The sequence below is a fragment of the Fukomys damarensis genome, unplaced genomic scaffold (genome assembly GCF_012274545.1).
Source record: "Fukomys damarensis isolate Sample0158 unplaced genomic scaffold, DMR_v1.0_HiC HiC_scaffold_22, whole genome shotgun sequence".
NCBI lineage: Eukaryota > Metazoa > Chordata > Mammalia > Rodentia > Bathyergidae > Fukomys > Fukomys damarensis.
The window spans coordinates 1,942,729-1,968,825 of record NW_022900934.1 but is presented as its reverse complement, the minus strand read 5'-3'; the positions used below and the strand labels follow the sequence as shown (position 1 = coordinate 1,968,825).

Below are 26,097 nucleotides of genomic sequence, written 5' to 3'. Positions count from 1 at the left end.
CCCTGTGGTCTGAGATCTCAGGAGGTGAAACCAAGCCCTTCCTGCGTGTTTCCGAGACTCACCCGCTGCGGTGGAGGTCGGTACCACCTCTGCCGACTCTGCTTACTACACCCACAGCACAAAAGGAAGAAATGCCCGGGTCTCAAGACTAGCACTGCCTCCAGTGTGTGAGAAGCAGTGTGGCTGGCCGGCCGGCTCACCGGGCGCTGGAAATGGGTCTGCTCAGGTCCTGAGGAGACAGACTGGCACCCCCTGGTGGTGATTTTGAGTCATTGTCACGAAACTATCTCGAAGACACTGACCATGGCTTCCTGGTCTCATTAGCAGCTGGGACAAACTCAGCCCCGGCCCACCTCAGACTGGGTTTCCACCCTGAAGACCTGTGGATCCCCCCTCCAGAGAGGCAGAGGCACAAGAAAGACAGACAGACAGAAGGAAATGGACCAAGCAGAGGAGCTGACGCTGACACTGATAGGCCCGTGGCTTTGCTGCCCATGGACACCTGAGTCCGGGGAGCGGTGCGTGGCATCCGTGGTGCGTACCCGGGCTGCAGAGCTGCCCCACTCCCCCCACACAACCCAGCCGTATCTCCAGCTGCTCCGAGGCCAGTGCCGATGCTGCAGCCCTCCGCGCCCTTCTCTGCAGTAACACCTACTGATGTTTTTCTTATCACAAAGACTACGTTTACGGCTAGAACACAGGATGCACGAGGACAGGAACGCCAGTCCCTCATCACGTATCTAAAGGTGAAGGCAGACGGCACTGTGCCCCTCTGTCCTCGCGCAGCTCTGGGAGAGCCCTGGCCTCCAACAGCGTCACTGACATGGAGCCAGAAGGACACCTGCGGTCACTGGCGATGCCCGCTGGGATCTGCCTGCCTATTTTACAGGCTCTCCTGGGGCCCTGCTGTCATCGCCAACTCAGCTGCGGCCAATAAATAACAAATGCCCTCAGCCCAAGCCACGGACATTCCGAGGGTCAAGGCCGAACAGGACATAGGACGCGTGGGTTAGTGCACAGGAAGCCCCCACTCGGGCCGGTCCACTCGCTGCCTTGGAGTCACCGCCCAGGACTTGAGGCCTCTGTGCTCCCACGGGACGTGACCTGCGTCACACACAGGGCAGCAGCACATGGGCACCGCAGTCTGTCCAGAGGTCTCTTGGGGACACATAGGGAGACCGCGAGGGCGGGCACTGACCATAAGCGTCACCTCCAGCCCAGGCGAGCTGCCGCTGGGCATGTGGTACAGCGTGACTGACGGGACCAGGCGCTGGGCGGCCTCCCTGGGCAGGGATGGTGAGTGAAGGGAAGGCCAGCAGTCCGGGCAGCACTACTGAGGCCGGCCAGGTGTGTCTGCACTGTTTCTCACACTCACCCAGCTGCGGCTCCCTGGGGAGACGGCCCCACAGGAACCAGGCTTCTGGCCAGGGCCCGGATGGTGAGGAAGCTGAGGCAGGGCCCCCGAAACTGCAGCTCCCTTGCACTGCCAAACCTGTGGGGCCAGCAGCAGTCTTCCTCTGTCACCTGCACTCAGACATGGCACCTGCAGGTGGACAGGAGGCGGAGCCCAGGAGCCACCCTGCCCACAGCCCGGCCGCACCCACAGAAGTGCCCAGCAGGCCTTGGAGGTGCTGCAGAGCAGTGAGACCTCCCTACCGCCAGCGGCCTCATCCTGGCGAGGGTCGCAGTGGGTCTGACTCCCGCCCTTGGCCACAGCCGATGCCAGGGAGCCTGGGACCCTCTCCTGGCTTTGCAGAAGTGAAGGGTTCAGTGTGGAGAGGTCTGGGTTCGGGGAGCTCCTGTCCACAGCCCAAGTCCTGGCAAGAGCTGGATACAGGCTGGGGACAGCCACGGGGCAGGGCAAGAAAGGCAGAAGGGGTCCGAGGCCCAGGAAGAGGAGGAGGAGGAGGCAATGAGGCCGAGGGGGCAGGTCACGAGGGTAGCGTGGGCCTCACCAGAGCACCGCTGGTCACAGTGAGAGACGCAGCTTTGTATATAGCTAGGAAAGTCACCAGCCAACCCATGAGGCAGTGCCAAGGCACTCTAGGTTTCCCTCTTTCTTCCTTTTTTTCTTTTTCTTTGAAGCACTGGGGATTAACCCAGTACCTTCTCACTGAGCAGCATCCCCAGCCCTATTTTTTTTTTTTTTTGAGACAGTCTTGTAGAGTTGCCCAGGCTGGGCTCAAACTCGAAATCCTCCTGCCTCAGCCTCCTGAGTCACCAGGGTGGCAGACATATGCCACCACACCTGGCTTCCACCTCACTCCTATTGAAAGAGCTCTTGCTGGCTCGATCAGGTGCCCACATCTTAGCAAACTGGATGTGAGTCTCACACATTCCATGAAGTCCACACCTGCAGGTCCAGCCCAGGCCCTTGCTGACTGGGGACCATCAGGGGACACAGCTGGTGAGTCCCATGCCTGGCCACAGCCATGTGTGTGGGTAGTGGCCACCTACTAATCAACCTCTGGCAGTGACCAGCACAGGAGGGTGGCAGTTATAAGATGCACCCCGATTTGTGGCTGGTAAACGTGAGCCCCAAGTGTCTTAGAGTGGGGAAGGACTCCAGCCACCCCTTCCTGCCCTCCCTCTGCCATCCCACCTCCAAGCAAGGAACGGGTGACCAGATCCCTCCAGGACCAAAGGCAGATGATACACACGTGGGTGTGTGTGCACATGTGCCTGAGTGTTGCACACTGGTGCACACACGTTTTCCAGGGATGGGCAGACAGGGCACTGGTGGGGCCAGGATCCATGCCCTGAGGCCCCGAGGAAGGACCCTGGTCTCAGAGACACTGGTGTGTGGCGCCCCATCGGGGATGCACGATGCCCCTTGGTGTGTGGTGTTGGCAACTGCTGCTGGAGCCTCAGATGTTGAGGTTCTGCTCTTCCGGAAAAGGTGCAGAGGTTTGAAGAAAAGCAGCTGGGCTCCTCTCCGGCCACCTTTCAGGAGTGAGTGTTAGTCACTGAGGTTCCATGGAAACCTCTCGGATGGGAGCAGAAAGTGCACACAGAGGCATTGAAGCGCCAGGGTGCGAGCTGTAAGGGAGCCACCGCGGGGCCAGGGACATCTGTGTGCACCCGGAAATGTCCAGCACTTCCCAGCACACGGATATATTCCAGCACCTCCAGATGTGTCCACACCCCTCCAGAAACATTCAGAACTGCTCAGACGAGTCCAGAAGAAAATACCCAGTCACTGCCAGAGCTGTCCAGAAACAGCCCAAGATGTCCAGAAATGTGTGATGCATCCTTGGCCCTGGCACACAGGGACATCTGCCTGAGTCTTTGGACGTCCTGGGCTTCCCAGCTGCCATCTCCCTCGCCTGCAGAGGTGTCAGCGTGGGTAGAGGGAGGCCGAGAGAAAGCATTCTCCTAACTGCCCTCTCCAGACTGAGGCCCTGGCCACACCAGCTCTTCCTCAATTCCTCACTGCTCCACTCCAGATCGGAACTGCCAAGGCCATTCCCAGTACCACCCAGCAAACCCCAGAGCGCAGCACTCTCGCCCTAATCGCACACCTGTTGGGGCGTCATGGCCGGCGGCTCCCCCTCACCCTGTCCTTCCTGCCGTCCCGATCCCTGCATCCTCCTGGAGCACCAGCCCTGGCCGTGCAGTGTCCTGCAGAGGGGGAGGCACTGGTCTGCTCACTACGATGGTGCCCTCCCAGCCTGGGCTGCAGAGGAGCCCTGGGGAGCCAGTCAGTTTGGGCAGGGCCCTCAGAGTCCTGGGGTGGCCTCTGGGATGTCAGGATGGGGTCCACCACTCAGCTGGGAGCACCGGCCTTTCCCATGCTGGTGCTCTCTGCCCACTCCATCCAAACCTGCCAGCCCTCCAGGGCAGGGCCAGCAGGCAGCAATGTATAGAGGGCCACAGCACGTCCCAGGCAGGGGCCACCTCCCCAGCTCTGCCCTGGCCAAGGCCCTGAGCTCAGTCAGCCTCTCAGCATCGAGGCTCTGGTCCATGGTCAGTTGGGTACCCTGTGGGGAGTTGCAGGCCCCACCGCAGCCCCAGAGAGGAAGCCCAGAAATCAGTGTGAGAGGTTGCCCATGTGCTCCGCTGACCCCCTGGACTATGTGGGTGTGCACCGGGCAGTGCCTCTCCCCACGCAGGACACGGGGCCGTAGATGGCTAGGCTGGGGCGCAGCTTCCCTGGAGGGGCTCAGGCTGCAGTGGAGGGAGGGGACCCCTGGGGTCCTTATGCAGGCCCCACAGGAAGCCTTGCTGCCAGCCTCAGACCTGCTGACCTGGGAGCGAGGTGGCCACAGCTCCTGCACCCAGGCTGGGTGTGGGAAGACAGTCAGAGCTTGGATCCTTCCAGGGCGGCCATGCTGCATTATTGATGGAAATTCTGTGGAATTTGCACACCCAGCTGCAGGGAGGTGAGCTGCACCTTGGGGACAACTGCTCCTGGTTTTCTTCCCTGCTTTCAGACTTGAACATGGCCAAATCTGTTTTTAATGAATCCACTGCTGCTCTGCTGCTGACACTGGCCTCTGCCCCGTTCTGTGCCCGATGGCAGCCAGGAGGGCACCACAGGGCAGCAGGCTGGGAGGGCCGCAGGAAGCTCCCCGGCTTCCGTGGGTGTGTGGTGGTGACCCTGCCCTCCCCACTGCGAGGCCAACCATAGGCAGCCAGCCCCACAAGGCCCAGGAGAAGGTGCTGGACTCCAGGGCGCACCCAGGCCATGCTAGGGCACCTCTACCATCGGGCAGCACAGGGCCAGCTCATCTCTGGGAGCAGGAGGCCAGAGCACCCCGAGAACCAGGTGCCACCCCACCCACTTCAATGTGGGGCAAACACAGGTTAGGACTGGAAGCACAGGCCTGCAGCAGCAGCTCACGCATGCAGACCCACAGACCGCACACCCAGGGACAGCGGATGGCCCCTGCCTAGGCGCTGCCCACCGCCCCCCAGCCCTGACACACCAGTGACCGGGACTAAAGCACTCACTCCAGCTCACAGAAGCGTGCCCACCCGTGCTTTGAAAACACCACTGAACCTGGGCCTAGGCTGCCCCTGCCCACTGCCCGGAGCCCCAGGTGGGAGCACTGGCGTCCTGTGGGGTCCCCACCAGGATTTCTCCCTTCCTGCGGCACTGTTTCCCTCCCCCATCCGGGCGGGGAACACCCTGTCCTGCCTCCCAAACACAGGCTGCGCTTGCCCTCTAGCGGCCACTGGCTGCATGGACAGGCCAAGCACACCAGCATATGCATACAGAGCCCAGCGTGCCGGGGGACACGCACTTGGCACAGCCATACAGAAGTACACGCCTGCGCACATACACGTGCATCCACACATGCACATGTGTGTGCTCACAAATGCCACACCTCGTGTGTTCGTGCACACCATGCCCACATGCACAAGCACATCTATGCTTCCCTGTTTCTAAAGCACCCTCTTCCAAGGGCTGGGGTTTAGCTCAGTGGTGCTGCTGCCTGCCTCCCAAGTGCAATCAAAAAATAAAGCTCCCTCTTCGGGTACCTGTTGAGCACAGTTGCCAGATGGCTTCCACAGACGGCAGGGCCTACTTAGCGAGACCAAGGCCCTCTCTCCAGGGGCCACCTCCTCTCTGGCCATGCCCTTGACCCAGCTGTGTCATCCTTGAATCTGCAGGACTGGCCTCCTGTGGCAAGGCTGGCAGCCACGTGGACAGAGCAGTCTGCGCCCACGGCTGCTACACAAGGACACCCTCGGGGTGGCTTCCGACCTGGGCAGTGCCCGGGGCTGTCCTGCCTAATTTCAGAATGATGTGCAGAGTCCCTGAAGTGTAACTCTCCAAACTGCTCTGGGAAGAAGAAAATCAGATTTCTAAAGAACAAGAGAAATGGGTGGAAATGAAAGTGTCCAAGGTGAGGCCCCTGCTGCCTCTCAGAAGCCCTGAGCCCATCAGGATGCAGAAGTGACAGGCAGGAAGTGCGTGGTCAGATGGACGCGTGGGAAGGCAGAATCTGTGGCCCATTCACTCTGTGCATTTTCTTCTGGAGCCGGTGTATGGGACTGAGCACATTTCACTGAGCCACAGGGCCAGGAGCTGGTCTTTCCCCTAACCTCTGAGAGGAGCAGTGGAGAGTCCCTTTCTGCCCCGGGCTCTGAGGTGCTCCCACACTGGTGAGGACCAGCCAGGCGGGGAAGTGCGTGACGGCTCCTCCGGTACAATGGACTTGCCCCGCACACTGTATCTGCCTTCCAAGCTCACACCCGTGCTGGACGCTGACTAGGCCAGAAGCCGCTGTGTCTCGGCGGCTACACAGCACAGGGAGAGGACCTTTCTGCTCTGTGAATCCTGACTCAGCCCCGCGCTGGCTGCGGCCTGCGTCTCACTCTGCTCCTCCGGGCCAGGGCAGAGCTGGTGCTGCCTGCCCTGCACCCTTCCAACCTCGGCCCGTCCGAGGCCCCTGGGATGGAGACAGTCGGCCTCTGCACCCCCACCCTCAGGGGGGGAGGGGAGGTCCATGCCAGGAACCCACTGGGGGACACACCCAGCTGACCTGCTGTCCCCGTGTGTCTCCTCCAGAAAGTCCAGCAGTACACAGTCATCGTCCAGGCCACAGACATGGAGGGGAACCTCAACTACGGCCTCTCGAACACAGCCACAGCCATCATCGCCGTGACTGACGTGAACGACAACCCGCCAGAGTTCACCGCGAGCACGGTGAGCCGCACTCCGCGCACTGCGGCTGCGTCTGAGGGAGGGGCTGGGCAGGTCGAGGAGGGCAAAGGCGGCTGGGTTTCTGCAGCGAGCATGGCTGGGGCCGGGTGCCTCCCCACCTGTGGGGGCCCTTTCTGCCTTGATCCCCAAGGGCCAGAGGCCAGTGTCAGCCTCAGAGAACATGCATGCGTCCACTCCCCCAGTTCACAGGGGCTATGCCTTGCCCCCACAAAGATGGCTCCGCCAGTCATGCGGCACTCATTTCCTGAGTCCAAGGCGCCAGTCAGGCCCCAAGGAGGTCCCTCCCCATGAGATCTGCGGGGTCATTCAGAGCCCAGCAGGCATCTGATGACCCACCTTGTACCTGCTGGGCTCCAGGCTCTGCCATGTCCCTGCTTGCCAGCGGCCCCCACAGGACTCCCCAGGTCCACGCATGGGCACTATTGTTTACTAAGCGGGCATAGCCCAGCCAGGGTACCCTCCAGGCAGGCGGAATCAGATGCCAGGCCAGGGCATGCACAGGGCAGGGTCAGAAAGGGCCCCACTCCCACAGCCCACTCTCCTGCATTGACCTCCCCCGCCAGGGCCTGGTGAAGCGGGTGTGCATCCATGCCAGTCACAGTGACACAGTGCATCTGCCAGCCCCTCCCAGCTCCCCTGTGCCGGCCTGGGCCTCCAATCAAGCCTACAAGGGTCATGGACTGGACCCCAGCAGCTGTGCCACCAAGAGGGGATGGAAGGAGGAGGCTGCTCCTTCCCAGAGGGCTTGTGAAGGTGTCTGGAAGGCCAGAGTCCCTGGACAGAGCTCCCTGCAGCGTCCTCACGTCACTGGCATGGTGACGGGACACACAGTGCCATCTAGTGGACAGGCAGCAGATGACCGAGGAGGGGGACGGGTCCAATCCCCTGCAGCCTAGGCAGCTGGGAGGGAACAGGAGTCCTGAGCGCTCCTGGCAACAAAGGCAGCCAGGAGTGTGTACTGCCACTGCTGCTAGGGAGGCGTCGGGATCCTGGGGTGGGGCCCCGCCCCCTGGAACCAGTCTGCTCTCCTTGCAGTGGGCAAAGGCAGGAAAGGCCAGGACCATGGTCCTGGACCTGTCGGCACAGAGACGCCCTCTGGCTGGCAGTCAGGCTGTCTTCCTCCACCTCCGCTCCCAGCGCTGCTGCTGCCTCCTGTAACAATCAGGGAGCTCTGGCCTGGGCTGGGCACATGGGGCTGGGAGTTTGCCCACACTCATCTCAGTCCTAAGCCAGGTGCAGATGGGCTCCCCAGCCCAGGGCGACCCGAGTGCTCTGATGGTGCCAGGGCCACTTTTGCTCCAAGTGTCAGATGCCCCCAGTCTCAGCACAGCCTGCTGGGAGCTGGTTATTCAAGTGCAGCAGGGACCCCCACCTCCCCAGGAAACAGCCTCAGGGCTCCGGATCCCGGCAGAAAATGAGGCAGAAGGAAGCCATGGCCACACCAGCTTTGGTCTTGTCCCCAGTAGCAGGGAGGATGCACCATGGCAGCCAGAGTATTGGAGAAGCAGGTCCATGGGACAGAAGCACCACAGGTGACAGGGGCTGGCAGGAGACCCCAAAGACCTTGGCCTGCAGGGATGCAGAGGCCACAGAGGCTCCTGGGTAAATCCCAGTGTGTAGGTCCAAGAAGGCCACCTGAAGCCTGACTCGCCAGGACCCGTATAAGCGGCTCCCGTTATCCCCGCCTGCTCGGGATGCAGCGCACAGGTTGCTTGCCCCCTCCCTGCCTCCGCCCTCGTCTGCAGCTGTGGTCACCACATACATCGAGGCTCAGAGCAGAAAAGCACCAGGTGTGGTCCTCAGCACCCAGGCCTCACCGTCCTGAGCTCAGCAGAAGGGTGGCTCCACTGGTGGACCGGCACGTGGTCCGGCGCGGCTAGGAGGGCCCCCCGGTCTGAGCTTGTCTTCCCTCGTGCAGATCTGGGTCCCTGTGCATGCCCTGGACTGGCCCATGGGTCAGTGAGGGTGAGAGGAACAGAACTGGGACGAGGCTCTGCCCCTCCTCCTGCTGGGACATCGGAGCCACCTGCAGGATGTCCCAAGCCTGCACGCACCTCTGGGAACAGGAGCCGGGACTCTCCCTGACGCTAAGCGCTTTGCATTTGACCCAAGACTATGGCATGGGGCACCGCCAAAGGAGAATGCCTACCTTCGTGCAGCAGGGAACAAGAAGTGGAGAGTCCTGGTTCCCTGGGACACCGGGGTCCTGGTCCCCACAAATGGAGAGCCCTTGCCTTCCGCGACAAGACCTATGTAGCCATCAGGGAGCCCTCATTAATACCTGGTTCCAGGAGGCCCTTGGCAGGTCCTCCTCAAAGCAGGTGTGGGAGGGGCAAGCTGGCCACACTGCCACAGACAGTGGACTATTTTTATCGAGCTTAATCAAGACCAATCAGCAGAAGCTAAACAGACGCAGAGGCTGAGCGATTCAGGTCCTGCTCTTAACAGTTAATTAACAGTAAATCTCGGCTCCACTGCCCACCGAGGGGCAGCCCTGGATGTCCGGGGTCCGCCCTGCCATCAGCACCCTTCCAGGGTGGGACACAACCTTCAGACCACGTGCAGGGGTCTCCTGCTCCACCCCAGGCCCCTGGAGGACACATCCCACCAGCACGGAGCAGCCCTGGAGATGTCACCCGAGCTGGCCTCTCAGCACTGTCCTTCACACCAGTGCAGTCCTGGGCCCACGAAGCCTGGCCCCTCTTGGTCTCTCCTAGTTGAGTGGCCTTGGCTCCTGGCCATTCCACCCAAGCTCAGCCTATCGGCCCCACTTTGCACTTGCATCTAACTTTTCTCCATATGGGCAAGCCCCCCAGTCTACAGGAAGGGACACCCCACACTGCAGGCTGTTCTGCAGCCCTCGTCCTGGGCATCACCGACCTGGCACCCAGCCCCAGTTTAGCCTTTACCAGGGGAGGGGTCTGAGCAGCCCCAAAGCCTCCCAGGCCCCATGTGCACAGACAGGAAAAGGGGTGGGCACAGGTGGGTGTGCACTGCTGCCACTTAAGCTTGCGCGAGATGAGCCGTTTCATTCTTGCTGTTTGTGCTGAATGACCTTTTTGCCATTCCAAGGCGTGGATAAAACTGGGATAAATGCTTAAAAGGAGGTGGTGAGGTCATCCTGGCCCCCCACAAGTCACCTCCCAGTGGGATGAGGGACCACAGGCATGAGGACAATGCCCAGCCCAAGGTGTCCAGCTCGTCTGCTGGTGCTGTCATGGTGTCCCTCCCCTTCACTGTAACAAAACATTGGGAGAATCCAGCTATGAGGAGGAAAGGCTTATTGTGGCTCGAGGGCATGGTGGGCTGGCCCTATGCTGTACCGTGGCCAGGCCATAAGGGAGCATGTGACAGAGGACAAGGCTCACATCCTGCTTGCCCACAGACCTCTGAGGCCACGCCCCTGTGACCTCACTTCCTCCCTAGGCCCCACCTCCTAAAGGCCCCACCTTTGGGTAGCATCTGGGCTGGGACCAAGCCTTCAACCCACGAGGTTTGGGGGACACTTATCCACCCCACAGCACACAGTGCTTACACAGCTCATTCATGAGGGGCAAAACGGTCCTGCCACAGGCAGGGGTCCACTGAATGCAGGATCCTGGGGACCTGTGCCTCTGTAGTCTCCAAGATTTTCAGATTCTTCTGGAAATGTCCAGGACCCCAGAGAGCACAGGTACAGTGTGGTCCTCCAAAGCGACCAGGCTGGCTGCGGTCACACAGTCCATGCCTTGGCAGCCTCCCTGGGCCTGGCTGGGCTGGCCAGGCAGTGTCTGCCAAGGCTGCCCTGACCCGCTCTTCCTGAAGGTGAACGCCCCCGCCCCAGCTCTTCAATTACATGCACAAACCTGGAAGAGAGACTTCCAATTCAGCATGAGTTCCTGAGACTAAGAATGTGGCACTGTAATGCGGGAGTGGACTCGCTGCCCTTAATTGTGCTCAGGCACACACTGCAACCTCGGCCACAGGTGACCAACTGGAGCAGCCATTCTGAGCACCGAGGTGCTGGCCGCAGGCCAACATCAGCTGCTGCCCCTCCCACCAGGCCAGGGTCCACGCCTGGGGACCACTCCAAGGGCACTGAGACCCACACCCTGCCAGGAAGCAGAGCCAGCAGAAAGGCAGGAGCTCAGGGAACCAACTCCAAGAGCGGCAAGCCCAGGAACTGTGTCCCCGGCCATGGTGCTCTGTGCGCGCCCCTTGGACCCCCAGCTCCTCCCGTGCTTGAGCCGCACTGGGGAGACGGGGCAAAGCTCGGGGGGAGCACTGGAGGCAGAGTCTCCAGCCCCAAAGCTGGGCCCCCATGACGGGCTGCTGACCTAGCAAGTCCAGGGCCTTCTGTGCCTCAGTTTCCGCACTGTTCCTACCAATTCCAGTCCCCTGGCAGCTACCTGGCTCGCACACACTCTGTGAGGCACCAGTAACAGCAGCATGGTCACTGCTATACTGCTAATAACGGAGAAAGATGGCAGCGCCATTCTGCCCCCTGGCAGAATGAGCCGACCGCAGTAGAGGTTCGCCCACGGAACCAACCTGAGAGTTCCTTTTAACCACATCTGGGCACTTTCCCTTGATGCTCGGCCCAAGCCGCTTCAAGGGCTGTGCGTGCTCAGCAGTGCCGGGCACAGCACCGCAGGCTCAGGCAGGGTGGCCCTGAGGCTCTGTGGACCAAAGGGAGGCGGAGGAGGGTCTGGTGATTGGAGCCACAGGCATGGCCATACCCACTCCTGGGTGCAGAACCCAACGTCCTCCTCTTACCAGACGGAAACTAAACTTTAAAGCACCTCATCAGCAAGTTTTCCAATTGACAGAAGCGAACGCAGATGGGAAGTGGGCAGCCTGGCCACACCGCCGGACAGGAGTCCCCAAAGCAAAGGGACAGTCCTGAGTTCCCACTGGCTGCGAGGACCAGCGGAGAGGGGCTCCCCTGCCAGCCACCCCACAGTGCAGGCTAGAGGCTAGCGACTGGTGGTCCTTAGAGGCCACACGCACGGGGCGACTAAGGCCTTGGTGGACAGCTGGACAGCTCCAGGGGGCCGGGCAGTAACAAAGGTCACGGTGCCTGGAAGCTGTGCTTCTGCCCACATAAGCCTTCTGGGACACACAGACTCCTCTGGGGAAAAGCACAGTGGGAAAGCAGGGCGAGCTGTCAGCCAGGGCTCCGCTGGCAAGAGATGGAGCCCAGGAAGGAGCCCTGCTCCAGCGAGCGGGAATGGGGAGCTCAGACGTCACTAACTCAGACAGGCGCCATTTCAGAACACCGGGCTCCAGCGACCCACAGATGTCACCACAGTGAGGCGTGCAGCCTGGACATCCCTGCCACCTGGGGCACTGCCCACCATGCCTGCACCCGCCTCAGCCTCCCGGAGCTGTCTGGGCGCAGCGCTGCCGGGCCCCGCAAGGCTATGGCCGCAAGGATGGGGATGCTCAGGAGGTGCCCGCCCTGCCAAGACAGAGCAAGGCTGGTCCCTCAAAGGACCCTCGCTGCCCAGCAGCACACAGGGAAGGTGTGAGGAGCGTGGGCAGGCCCAGTCCAGGTCCCAGCTGTGCCGCATAGGCTGTGACTTGAGAGGTTGCCTGACCTCTCTGTGCCTGCAGGCATGAGGTCTGAGTGGGCCTGGAGCAGTGCTTGCACCCAGGGCTGCCAAAGTGGAGGCTCAGACTGCAGACTCAGGGAGGTGACTGTGGGTTGGAAGCCTGCCCTGGTCACTCGCCAGGGGTGCAGGTGAGAGGCCTACAGGTGGGGAAGTCCCAGCCGCACTGCACAGCCCAGGGCAGGTGGGCTGGCACAGGGAGGGTGAGAGGGTCCAAGCTGTGGGGCCGTGGGCGCCATGTGCTCTCCGAGCCTGCGCCCACCACAGCTCATGCCTCCCGGGGCATAGCCTGGCACCCCATCCTCATGGGAACAGCGAGCAGGTCTCCTCCATCCTGTGTGCAGGTCCCCACCTGACCCCTGGTCATGAGGACGCCCCTCGGGGAGCTGAGCAGGGGACACAGAGAGGCCACATCCAAGGGGCTGTTCTCCCCAGGCACCGTCTTCCTGTCCATCAGGAGAGGCTCTCCCTCTCTCCCTACCCCAAAATCTAAAAAACGGAAAGAGCCCTGTGGCTGGGAGTGTGACCGAGGAAACCCTCACCAGATGTGTCCACCGGGCCCTGCGACAGGGCTCCCCACTCACAGCAGAGAAGCCACCACAGTGCATGATGGAGCCGCTCCACATGGGATCCCTGCTGTCCCCACCACCAGGCAGAGCTGCAGCCCCACTCTGGCTCACGTGAGTCTCGGTCATGCGGTGTCCGAGCCGGTCCTAGGTCACCTGGCCCTGTCATGGCCATAGAGAGGATGGAAAGTGTGTTTCTGAAAAACAAGGAAGGGCACTCAGAAGGTGCTGAAGAGCCAGGAAATCCAGTGTCACCACACTGATCTCAGCAACCTCTGAAACGGAAAGAGCCCTGTGGCTGGGAGTGTGACCGAGGAAACCCTCACCAGATGTGTCCACCGGGCCCTGCGACAGGGCTCCCCACTCACAGCAGAGAAGCCACCACAGTGCATGATGGAGCCGCTCCACATGGGATCCCTGCTGTCCCCACCACCAGGCAGAGCTGCAGCCCCACTCTGGCTCACGTGAGTCTCGGTCATGCGGTGTCCGAGCCGGTCCTAGGTCACCTGGCCCTGTCATGGCCATAGAGAGGATGGAAAGTGTGTTTCTGAAAAACAAGGAAGGGCACTCAGAAGGTGCTGAAGAGCCAGGAAATCCAGTGTCACCACACTGATCTCAGCAACCTGAACAAAAAGAGAACACCTCATCTTACAGAAGCTGAAAAGTCCCAAGATATATGACTTCAGGTGTGGCTGGATCCAGGCTCCAACAACATCACTAGGACCCTCCTCTCATCCACCCTTTCTCTAGGCTGGTTTTGTTCTCAGGTGTATATAGCAGCCCCTGCCCCACCTTTAGACCCTCATGGTTACAACACGGAGCCCAGAAGTAGGGACACCAGAACTGATTCCCGATTGGCTAACATGGGTCATGTGACATGGGTTGTGTGCCTGTAAGCCAGTTACTAAGGTGAGAGGTCCAGAGGTCAAGAGCAGAAATCTGCAACCTTTTTCTATGAAGAGACAGATGAAAACTCTGTCACAACCAGCTCCGTGTCACAGCAGGACAGTAGATGCAGAGGATGTGTAGGTGATTGGCAGGGCCGTGTGCCAATAAAACTTTATTTACAAAAGTACCGTGAGGGCTGAATTTTGCCCTGTAGTTTTCCAACCCCTATACTAGACCGAACCAACCGCAGTCCCCAAGGAAGCTGGGGATAATGTGGCCCAGGTCAGATGTGGGGATCAGTGATCTGGGTGATATCCCCCAAAGCCTCGTATGCTCAGAGAGAGGGCTTTTGGAAGGTGAATGGTTATGGGAGCCTTGTCACTGACTTGTGTCTCAGTTACTTTTCTCTCATTGCTGTACCCAACACCCAAAGTTAAAGGAGGAAGGGTTTATTCAGCTCTCAGTCTGTAGAGGTCTCAGTCCATAGTGAGTGGCTCCAAGGCAGGGTGGCCTGGCAGAGGGCATTGCAGAGGAGAAACAGTCCATGGCAGGGCAGAAGGCAGCAAAGTAAGCAAGCAAGGGGCCTTAGCAGCTTTTTTTCTGCCCCTTTTATATTCTATCCAGGCTACTGGGATTAGGGTGGTAGACTGAGCAGTGGACTAATTTAGTGATCACCCACCATTCACCCTAGCACTGCACCAGGAATCAGTTACACACCCCAGATCCAGCCACCTGTGAAAAAGTTGCACCTGGACCAGGGATTTAGCTTAGTGGTTCCGCCGCCTGCTTCTCAAGCACAAGGTCCCAAGTTCAATCCCAGGTGCCAAAAAAAAGAGCTACAAGTATGACCGCATGCGGCTGTGGGGGACATCTAGACAAAGCCATAACTCTTGGTGTTAGGAGGCAGGGTCTCACTGGAAGGGGCTGGTCGGTGGGGCGTGGCCTACATTTCCCTTCTGTCTCTGCTTCCCTGCCACCATAACGTGAGCAGCTGTTCTCCGCTGTCCCGCTTCCTTCTGTCCTGCTTGGAAGCCATGGATGTAAACACACTGGTTGTCCTTCCCTCAGAATTCCTAAAGCATCCTGCAGGAATCTCTCACAGCTCGAGGCTTCCCCACCATCCAAGGAGGCCAGCAGACACATGCCTCGCTCTGGTTTTCAGTTGGGAAAACTGAGGCTCATCTGGGCTGTTTCCTGTGGCAAATGGCCCAGCCAAGTTGGGGAAACTGAGGCTCATCTGGGCTGTTTCCTGTGGCAAATGGCCCAGCCCTGCCACCTCTCCCAGCTCCTGGGCCTCCCTAGACCACAGCAGGGCCTGTGCCCTCTCCTGCCTGTCCTTCAGCTGTGACCACGGGGAAAGATGGTGCCCACCTCCTAGGGGATGAACCCAAGCCAGGTTCAGCTCACAGGTGCCAAGGGCAAACAGGACTGGGCCAGACACACGGTGACCCCGTGCCACATGTGGGAAGTGGAGAGCGGGAAAGTGCATGCTGCTCTGGGGCTGAGGGGGCCTGGCCACAGCCCTGTCGCATTGGAGCGTGGGGGTCGCAGCTCCCAGTCCCTGCAGTGGACTTAGCCCCCAGGGCCAGGGAGTACAGCCCCGTCCAGATGGAGACCCTGCCAGCCCACCCGGAGGAGTCCCTTCTGCTGTTACCTCAGCACCCACAGCAGGCCCCGGACTCCACTGCTCCCAGGGGACCAGCTCCTTCCACCCTCCCACTTTCCCCAGTAGCATCCTCTTCTGTCTGCCCAGGACCCGAGGGCAGCAGAATCCCAGTTGGGCAAGGCGCTCCCTGCCACTCTGTCTGGCTAGTCTGCCCCCCTCCGCATGCTGTGCCAGGTCCTCCCCCAGTCTGTCCCGACGCCAGTTCCCACAGCTGGCTTGGGAAAGCTGGGGACAGGAGGGTGAGCCGCACAGCCCCCGCTCCAGGGCAACATCAGCCTCCCAGACCCCTCAGAAGCCTGACCCAGGGCTGCCGGGTTCCAGTGCTGGCCACTGGGTCAGGAGGTGGACCTCGCCTGCATGCAGGCCGCTCCATCACACCAGTGGCTCCCACTTCCAGTCAGGTACCAGGCCCTTCTCTGATCGAGGGGCAGCCCTGGGTCCTGGTGCTGCGCAGGGCCAAGTGGGCCTCTCTCCTCCATTGGCTTGGCATCTTGTCTTGGAAGCCACGTGGCTCCTGTGTGGGACGTGGGCACCGGGCCGCTCCTGTCTGTGGGCCTCCCAGAGCCTCTCCCTGGTTCTTCACTCCTGGGCGGACAGGGGGTCCACAGCGATGACGGCCAGCCCCACTCCACCCGGCCAGACCCTGCTGCCCAGTGCCAGTTGGTGAAGCAGCCGCATCATCATGTGGTCCTCCTCACGTGGCTCGGAGCCAGGCAGGGGACCTGGGCCCAGCAGGGCCGGGCACTGGGCCAGGCGGGGAGTCCAGGCTGCACACACTGGGCCTAACACCACCCTTCCTGCGCTGCGCAGTTCACAGGAGAGGTCCCCGAGAACCGCGTGGAGACGGTGGTAGCGAACCTGACCGTGATGGACCGCGACCAGCCCCACTCACCCAACTGGAACGCCGTCTACCGCATCATCAGCGGGGACCCCGCGGGCCACTTCAGCGTCCGCACCGACCCCGTCACCAACGAGGGCATGGTCACCGTGGTGAAGGTGGGTGGTGCCGCGCAGTCTCCCAGTCCTCCCCAACACCCCGCTGTCTCCCTCCTGTGCTTCCCTCCTGTTCTCCCACAGGTGAGTCAGGAATGGGCCTTCTGCCATCCAAACACCTCGAGTCCCGAGATGAATCCAGTGGTGGAGTAGCAGGGTTCTATGACACGTGTGTATGCTGGAATTGAGGCCAGGGCCTTCTCACTGAGCTGTATCCCAGCCCTTTTCATTTTTAGTTTGAGATTCAAACTTAGGATCCTCCTGCCTCAGCCTTCGAAGTAGCTGGGACTATAGAATAAGAAGTAGATTCTTCTGCGGACACCTGAGGGCCCCGTGTTTTTCCGTGTGCTCTGGACCTACTGTTCCCCTCTGCCGGGAATCTGCTCTGGGTTTTAGCACCAGGTTATGTAGACTGCTCCAAGGCAGGTTGACACAAGGCCGTGCCCCTCTGTGCCTGTGACGTTCATTACACCTCCGGGTGGCTGTCGGTCTGGTGCCATTATCTCAGCGTGGCCCACTTTCTGGGATGGTTTGGTCACGTGCTTTTCGAGAAAAGTGTCCACCTAACCCTGGTGTCACTGCAGCAGTGGAGTTCAACCTCTAAGCCCGCTTCTCTCTGTACTCGCTCCTCTGGCCCTGGGGGATGGATCTGGGTGATACAGTGAAGCCCATCCTCTTTGCCGGTTTAGCATGAAGCGTGCTAGTGGCTATCGTTCCAAACTGCTATTAAGAGGACTAAGAAGAACACAAGAGAAAGGTAACAGGAAGGTGAGCTCAAAGCTGCACTGCGCATGTCCAGGAGGTGCAAGGAAAGCAAGTTTAATGTGGGGCTGCATCATTTAGAAACTGTATTAAGCTGCAAGTCACACAGAGTTTACCACAGAAACTTAACACCTGAGGGTTTGATTCTCTCAAGTAAGAAGAATCCAAAGGCCAGGAGTTGAGGCCCAGAGGACAACTTCATCATCAACAGAGACCTGGGTCCTTCCTTCCATCTTTCCATTCTGTTGTGCAATGCTTTCTTCCCTTAGAGCACCTTGTGGTACAAAGCAGCTGCAAGAGCTCCAGCCATTACAAGAATTTTACAAGCAGCAGGATAGCAAAAAGAAGAAAAAAAAATGCCCTGCCTCTTCTAAATTAAGGAACTGTCCAGACCCTTTAAAATAAAGGATCTTTATTCAGGAACCCTCCTTTACCCTAGGACCTTGCAGAACATCTGTCTACATCTTCTTAGGGAGAATTTTCAGTGGTCATTCTTAGCCAGAGGAGGTACTGGGTGCCATGGTTTGTCAGCTGACACATTTTCCAAACCAAGGAAGAAGGGGAAGCTGTAGGACCTAGCACACGAGGTGGAAGGGGTTTTCTCAGGGACTCGTCCTCCGCCCTCAGCGGCCCAAACTTCTTCTTTGTTATCGATAATGCAGCAGCCTAAGCTGCCAAAGGCCAGTCCTGCTGCAGGCTCGTGGTAAATTCCTGTCTTTAATCCTTCCTGAGAGCTTTCTACCACACAGAAAAGCAGAAGGACGGTGAAGTATGTCCCGTCCACGGACCCGAGAGCAGACACCGCTCGCATCTCCTTCCACCTCACAAGTCCTTTGCCTGAAGTGCGCAGAGCAAATTCATTCGTCCCAACGTTTCAACCAGTGCACTCCATCTGGAAGCTCCAGAGCGGCGGCGATTGCTCTGGGTGCCACTCCAATCCACCACCCCTGTTTGTGTCGTATTGGTGTCACCCACATTCAGCACTACCCACTGTGCCAAGCCGTCTTTGTCTGGGTCAAGCCAGGACTGACAAACACCCGCCTATGTTTGTGCCGCTTCTAGAAGAAACTGAGTCACGACCCATCCTCAAACTGGAGGCCCAGCGTACGCAGCAGAGGCTGATGGACTGAGGCTGGACAAAGGCTGACGGGGGCTGGTATTTTGTCCCCACAGTACCAGGTCCCACGGTCTGTGCGACCCTTGGCAGCTGCGTCAGTTTCCTGGGGACTTTCCTGTTCTACCTTTCTTCATTTATTAGCTTGTCCTTCTTTGCATCAACTGTCCTTCCCAGAGGTGGCTGTCTGTCACCTTGATACACAGTTCTGGGGAGGGCGGGACAGACCTGTGTGCAGCCAGGAAGCCGAGTCCTCCCAGGTGACTCTCTCGATGGGCACAAGCCCGCCTCCTCTGGCTGTCTGCTCCCAGGTCCCAACCCCAGGGACATCTGTCACTTCCTGCCTGCCTCAGAACAGCACTTGCACAGCCTCAGGTCCCAAGCGACCCGGCTCAGCACCGACCCCCACCTCCACGGCCCTCCTGCGACTCGCTCAGGGGCCTGGAACCTGGAACAGTGTCCTGAGTGTGGGGCGGTGTGGAACTGCGCACCCCAGTGCCAACACCCTCCTGGCCAGCCCAGGGCTCACCCCGCCCACATGCCAGTGTGCCCAGCTGCCCTAACAGAAACTGCAGGAGCAAAGTGCTTATTGATTTCTCCATTACAAATGTGTTTTATTTTACCTTCCTGGGACTTTCATTGGCCATAATCGTCTTTCTTTTTTTTTGGTATCGGAGATTGAACTCGGGTCCTTGCGCTTGCAAGGCAGGCCACCAAACCACTGAGCTAAATCCCTGGCCCCCAATAATCGTCTTTCTGGAAGGCCTCCTCGCCCAGGCCACGACACCATTTTTAATGCAGTAGGCACCGCCGTAACTCAGGAGCAGCGTTTGAACACCCTGCCCAGCCCAGCTGGTATGGTTGGGGCTCGATTCTGTGGCACGGGGGACCTGGTCACAATATGGGCCTGATGCTCACAGGTATCCAGGAGCCAGGGACAGGCACCAGGCCGAGGACCCAACACCACTGTTTCTGGCCTGCAGACTGCACAAGCAGGAGAGGCGTCCAGCCATCCTGCACTGAGGTCATCTTGGGCCACGGAAGGCCTGCCAGGGTGACATTGTAGGTGCCAGACCCCTCTGCGAACAGGGAGCTAAGAGGCAACGGCCAGTCCCAACCTCCACGACTCGATGCTGGTGCTAGGAGGCAGAGGGACCAAGCACAGCCCTGCTCACGCTGGCTCACGCGCCTGACTCAGTTTCCTTCTCGTGCCCAGTTGCTACCTGACCTTTCAATTCCTCTTTTCGCACTCAGATACTGCCTTTTGTAAAGTAGCTGAGAAGCACCAGTCTGATGCATCAGTTTGTGACTGGAGAGCTCACAAAATTCAAACACAGTGGACGTGAAGCCCCCAGGCTCGTGTGCGTCCAGCCAAGGGCCTGTCACAGCTGCCCTAAGTGGGGCCAGGCTCAGAGCCAAGTGGGCAAGAGGAGCCAGAAGCTGGGCTCCAGGACCAAAACTGCTCAAAGATCCCACAAGGCCTCCAGGCCAAGAAGCAACTGCAGCAACCTCATGCAACCAGCTGCCAGGTACTTCTGAGAGGGGACGGATGCCACCCCCAGACCTGCAAGACACCCGGAAACGCCAGTCCACGTTCGCTAAGGTCAGAGAATAAGCTCTAGGAACAGCAGAGCTTAAGAGCAGGAAATTCTATGGAGAGAAAGGTAGCTTCTGAGAGACAGGAGGGGAAACGGGAAATGGGTTGCCCACCCACCCCGCTTTTCAAAGGCGTTTTCTTAAGCAAAACCACGAGGTGAGGTAGGTTCAGGTGAAACAAAACTGTAAGACCCAACAGAAAATCACAAGGTGGGCGTGAGGTGGGGCAACACCATGATCGACCAGTAAGATCACAGATAATATTGACGAAATGGGGATCAGATAGGAAAGCAAGTCACTACGACGAATTTCCGGACAGGAAATGGGCCGGGGAGATGGATGCCTCTTTAGAATGTCAATGGCTGCTACTCCTCTAGGGGAAATGGCGCCTCTTTTCCCTTTATAATGCTAACAGTGAATTGCCTTTCTGTGCCTGGGCCTGGCTTTGTCTAACTGGGTATAGTCACTTCTAACCCAGCCGTCTGCAATACTTCATCTGCATATTTGGCTGACGTGTTTTTTTGGTTTGTTTTGGGTTTTTTCCAAACGGTGGATCCAACTCAGGACCTTGCACTTGAGGCAGGCAGCAGCACTGAACTAAATCACCGACCTGCTGAAGTGGTTTTTTCATTCCCAGACCTCATGTTCCTTCACTTCTAAACATGTCAGGATGCATCACCTCCAAAAATATACTCACTTATGTGGCCACACGACCGTCACGCCTAACAAAGCTACCGTGTCTCCTTGTCCGACTTTATACTCGGCTTCCCTTACAGTGGTCTCTAGTGACTCCAGCCTGGCCGGGACAGTGCCCACATCGCTCCCTAGAGCAGCAGTCACAAATCCTGACAATTTCTATTTAATTAAAACTGAGCACAATGTAAAAATTCAGTACCTCAGTTTCATAAGACATGTTGCAAACACACGTTAGCTACTTGTAGCTAGGTAGGGGCTACCTTATTGGACAGTATAAATAAGAGAATATCTTCATAATTTATAGAAAGTTATGTTGGTATTGCTATGCATGGTGGGAACGCCTCACGGCCTCTCGGTCTGGGACACGCCGCCTGGCCTGTCTGCTGGCCTCCGTGTCCCCACTGCCCCACAGCTGAGGACATGGCCAAGCTCAGCCTGAACGGCCTGACCCCACGGCTTGCTGCCCGGTGCCCTGCAGATGCCCAGCTGTGCACCAGGCACCGCTGCTCTACCCTGTGGCGGTAAATCACGGTCCAAGTGAATTAGTGCACAAGAGGTACTTTTAAACCAGTCACCCTTCCCTGGAACCTTCCTGTACGGAGGAGCATCCTCACCCGTCAGGCCCGTGGGTGCTCTGAAACAGTGACAGCCCCCAAGGGTGGCGCACTCCGGGAAGCTCGACAGCAGTGACTGCACAGGAGAGCGAAGGGAAGTGAAAGGGAGCCGAAGCTGAGGTCTAGAGGATCCCGATTATCCAGCAGGCCCAGCACACTCCATGGCTCCTTGTAAGAGGAGGCAGAGCTGGGCATGGCGGCACACCGTGACCCCAGCACTCACTCGGGAGGCTGAGGCAGGAGGATGGCCATGAGTTCGAGGCCAGCCTGGGCTACACAGTGAGATTCTGTTTCAAAAAGAAAACAAAAAATTTTTTAAAGAGGAGACAGGGGGTTAGAGTGAGAGAAGCCGTGAGGACTAAGGCAGGACCTGAGAGACAGAGGGACAGAGGACTTCTGTACTGCTGGCCCCGAAGGCAGAGGTGGGGCCCTCAGCCCAGCCCGCCTCAGCCTGGTAAAGGCAGACACAGGCTCGGCCCAGGGTGGGGTCTGCCAGGTTTCCTGCAGCTGCTGTGGCCTCCAGACCTCGGCTCCCTCATCTCAGTCCTCTGCCACGGGAGGCGAAGGCGCAGGGGCCAGGGCTCAGGCCCCGCTGTCTCCGGAGACCACTGCACAGCCAGCAGCCGTGTGGGGGCTGCTTCTGTTGTTCTGCTTTGCATTTGCATTTTCTCATTCCTGTTATTATGAACGCGTGGGCTGTCAGGTACTCGGTGCCTGAATGAGCTGTGGTCACAGTGCGCTCGGGCCTGGGCTGGCTCCGGTGCCCTGGGTTCAGCTTGCCTTCCCGCCTCGTGCTGTTCCTTTCATGAGGCCAGTCAATGAACTGGTCGCTGAATGAGGAACTGTGAGTGGTGTGTGTGCAACACTCAGAACAAAGGGGCAGTCAAAGGAAACTCCAACGTGATCACTTTGCTTTCCGTGTAACTCCTACATGCAGTACTGTGACGTGTAACAAAACATAAAACCACAGTATGTGCGGTCCAGTCAGCAAACGTTACAGTAAACAAGGTGCACTGCACAAAAAAGGGCACTGGGGCTATAAACAAGACACAGAACTGCACAAAAGAAGTTGTAAGTGGGAGCAGCAGGTGCAAAGTTCAAACAGTGGTTAAGGGCCAGGGATTTGGCTCAGTGGCGCAAGGTTCCGAGTTCATCCCTGGTACCAAAGAAACAGAGCTGTCAGGCAGCTTAGGAGGTCTGTACTGGGGGACTCCAGCGCTACGCCACACCCCAGCTCTGACTTATTTGGGGACCGAGTCTCCCACGTTGGCCAGGTTGAGTTGCAGTTACAGGGGCACCGCTGCGCCAGGCCAAGGTTTCCACCAAGTTCCAGGGTGCACGGTGTGAGGCTGGCTGCAGCTGCCAACAGATGTGGGGCTGTGGCCTCTGCCCGTAACCTCCCCGGGATCCATAACTCACGCGCGTGCCACTCGGCTGTGCCCAGGCGGAATTTTCAACGCGACTGCAATACGCCCAGTCCTGTGGTGACCCCGCTCCCACCAGACTGTTTCTGGTTTTGCCGCTGCACAGCTCTGAGTCTGGGGTCTCAGGAGACCTCTGTGCAGCTCCTGGCTCCCGGATGTGCATGCCAGGCTTGAGCAGAGCTTCTCTGACAGTGCACCTCCAACCACAGGCTAGAAGCTTCCGGCCGTCAGTCAGGGCCTGGCCCACCCAGAGCAGAACTGCACCCCTGTTCCTGAGGCCACAGGCTGGCGTGCTAGGGTCCAGGGACCACAGTAACAGATCACACTCTGGTGGAGTTAAAACAACAGAATCAGCCAGAGGTGGTGATGCACGCCTATAATCCCAGGACTCTGGGAGGCTGAGGCAGGAGGATCACAAGCTCAAACCCAGCCTAGGCAGCTTTGTGAGACACTGTCTCAAAGTTTAAAAAAAAAAAAAAGATGCACTGATGTAGCTCAGTGCAAAGGCCCTGGGTTTAATCTCCAATGCTAAAACAACAAAATGAAAACAAAGAACAGAACTGCATTCCCTGTAGCTCTGGATGCCAGGGGTCTGAGGTCGAGGTGCCACAGGGCTGTGCTCCCCCCTGTGGAACATCCGTTCAGAGCTCCCTCAGTTTCTGGGGGATGCCAGCAACCTCTGGGGCTCCCTGGCTCGGAGCCTCCATCGATCCAGGTCTGTCTGCACGTGGCCTCTGCCTGTGTCTGTGTCTCAAATCCCTTCACCTTTCTCTGAGCTGGCTAACCTCATCCTGAGACATTTACCTTCTCCATCAACGTAACGGCGTCTGCAGAGACCCTGTCTCCAAACCCACTCACAGACACCAGAGGCTGTCCTTCCTGGAGGACCCCATCAGCCATCACTCCCAGCGGGGTGCCCTGAGCTGGAGGCAGCCCATGAGTGCTCGGCCTGCATCAGTGCTTCGGCCTGTGCGGCTGGAGGGTGCAGGGAGGGCGAACAGTGGGGACAAAGCAAAGACAGACGAAGAGGTACAAAAGCTGGGGCCAGGTGGAGCCTCCCTCCTGACGGGAGAAAAGGACTGGCTGGCACCTGCAGCCACTGATAGTGCAGAGATAAAGGAAGTGCAGGGGGAGCCCAAAGGGTGCCCGTGACTGGAACAGGGAGAGCAGCGAGGGTCTGCGGGAGGTCGCGTTTGCCGGCTTTATGGCGAGCGGGCCGGAGGAAGACAGCCCTCTTCTCGGCCAGGCCTTGCCTCATCTGAGGGAGGAGCGAGTTAGGCGGGGCCACAGTGATCCACAGTGCAGCGCTCCCAGCAGAGAAGAGGCTGGAACACTGTTCCTACCTCGCCAGGCCCTGGGGTCCTTTACCCCAACCTCTATCTCCTGCCATTGCCCAAACCCACAGGAAGCCAGAAACCAGGTCCGGAGCGCTGGGGCCAGAGCAAGCCAGAGAAGCAGGGCAGGGCTGGCCACACAGGCTGACCGGCCCCTTCTCCCTTCCAGGCAGTGGACTACGAGCTGAATAGGGCCTTCATGCTGACCGTGATGGTGTCCAACCAGGCGCCCCTGGCCAGCGGGATCCAGATGTCCTTCCAGTCCACAGCGGGCGTGACCATCTCCGTCACCGACATCAACGAGGCCCCCTATTTCCCCTCCAACCGCAAGCTGATCCGCCTGGAGGAGGGCGTGCCGGCCGGCACAGCGCTCACCACCTTCTCTGCAGTGGACCCTGACCGCTTCGTGCAGCAGGCTGTGAGGTGGGTGCGCAGCCCAGCCTGTCCAGCAGAGGGCTCCCCCGTCTCAGTCCTGTCATCCACAAAGTCCAGGCCGGCAGGGGAGGCTGCCGACCTCTGAGGTGCCCCGGGGGCGCCCCAGCCCTGGCTCCCTCCTCACCCCTGCAGGTATTCAAAGCTGTCAGACCCTGCGAACTGGCTGCACATCAACACTTCCAATGGTCAGATCACCACGGCAGCTGTGCTGGACCGCGAGTCCCTGTACATCACAAACAACGTCTACGAGGCAACCTTCCTGGCAGCTGACAACGGTGCGCCTGTCCGGGTCTGGTGCGGTGGGCAAGGGCGGGCCATCCAAGGTCGCTGTGACAAGGGCTGGTCACCTCCCCGTGTCCCCCAGCAAGGCCCCCTCATTCACCCTGCGTTACCCACCAGGGCCCCACTTGTCCCAGGTCCATCATCCCCCTCGTGCACTGTGGCTCCAGGGGCTCAGAGGCCATCCCAGCCTGCCCCTGCTTAACGCTGCAGCATGAACAGCTAGTGCCTCACTTTCCCCACCCACACACAGAGGCCTTACAAGACCAAGAAGCGAGGGACAGCCAGCTGGCCAGGTTGTGGGGGTGGCCTGGAGGAGTGGGATTCTGGGAGCTTGCAGCTGGGAGCCCCCTCCCCGCAGCCCTGCAGCCCAAGGCCAGCTGAGCCTTCCTGAGGGCTAGAGCTAAGGGACAGAGCTAGAGAGACAGGGCTAGGCTAGGGTTAGGGTTAGGCCTGGGACTAGGGGCAGACAGCACCAGATTCTGCAGCCACACTGCGCCCTGACGGGAAGACACTGGGCCCTTGGTGCCTCTGTTTCTTCTCTTGGGTTGCCCTCATTTCCCTGAGCCACAAATGAGCTGTGGCACAGCACAGAAGGCAGGCTGGTGGCATAATTGAGCACTGGGCCACGCTCACCATGGCTCTCACTGCCACCCTCACCACCGCTCCTCACAACAGTCACACAGCTTTTTGTCAGCCAAGCCCAGTTCCTGCCTCCCTGAGCCAACATCCAAGTGTATGTGCAGGGTCAGGTTCAGCTCCGTAACGTGACGTGAACTTCGGCAGCACTGATGGCTCACTTCCGTCACACTCAAAGCTGGAGCTGGACAGTCCAGGTCAGGCCTGAGGCACAGGCTTGCTCAGTAGCCAGCCTGTCTCGGCTCTGACACAGCACAGTCCGGAATAGCTGCCAGTGCTCTGCTCATCACAGCCATTCTGCCAAACAGAAAGCATGCAGGGAGGGTGAAGGCACACCACTGTGCTTCCAAGCACTGCCAGGAAGCACCATACAAGGCCTCTGCACACAGCTTGTGGAGGCCAGAACTCAGTCACACAGCCAGAGCTAGCTGCAAGGGGTGCTGGGAAATGTAGTCTTATAGATGGGCAGCAAGTCAGGTAACTTCAGTCTGGAGAAGGAAAGAAACAGGAAGATGGGACAGAGTGTCCAGGGCTCCCCTCTACTAAGAGGTGCTGCCTGCCATTGAACCACAACCCACATGACCAGGAGAGGCCAAGGCAGGTGCAGAGGGAGGATGACCCCGAGTCGGGGCCCCGCCAAGCATCCTGGGCACCGCTGCACAGCAAGAGCAGCTGTGGCCCCAAAGCTGGTCCCTTCACAAGAGAAAGTCCAGCACGGCACCCACCCACCCTGCCAGCCTCCCCAATCACACAGGAAGCCGCCCTGGGGGTTCCAGGGGCCAGGAGGTACAGGGGGAGAGGGAGCCCCGTTAGCAAACCGCCTTTTA

General features: G+C 59.2%; 1 protein-coding gene and 1 long non-coding RNA gene across 2 annotated transcripts in view; one reads left to right on the top strand and one right to left on the bottom strand.

The window, feature by feature from the left end:
- Positions 1-26,097, top strand: part of Cdh4 (cadherin 4) — a 162,571-nt gene that overhangs the window by 127,063 nt on the left and 9,411 nt on the right. Inside the window, exons 7-10 of the mRNA XM_010637562.1 lie at positions 6,518-6,655; positions 16,195-16,380; positions 24,087-24,340; positions 24,485-24,627. Coding sequence (XP_010635864.1) covers positions 6,518-6,655; positions 16,195-16,380; positions 24,087-24,340; positions 24,485-24,627 — 721 coding nt within the window. The remainder of the gene's footprint in view (positions 1-6,517; positions 6,656-16,194; positions 16,381-24,086; positions 24,341-24,484; positions 24,628-26,097) is intronic.
- LOC117287241 lies at positions 3,012-6,513 on the bottom strand. The gene is made up of 3 exons (XR_004518465.1): positions 5,485-6,513; positions 4,248-4,351; positions 3,012-3,621 (listed from the first exon to the last, which is right to left on the bottom strand). It is a non-coding gene; the product is annotated as an uncharacterized LOC117287241 (long non-coding RNA).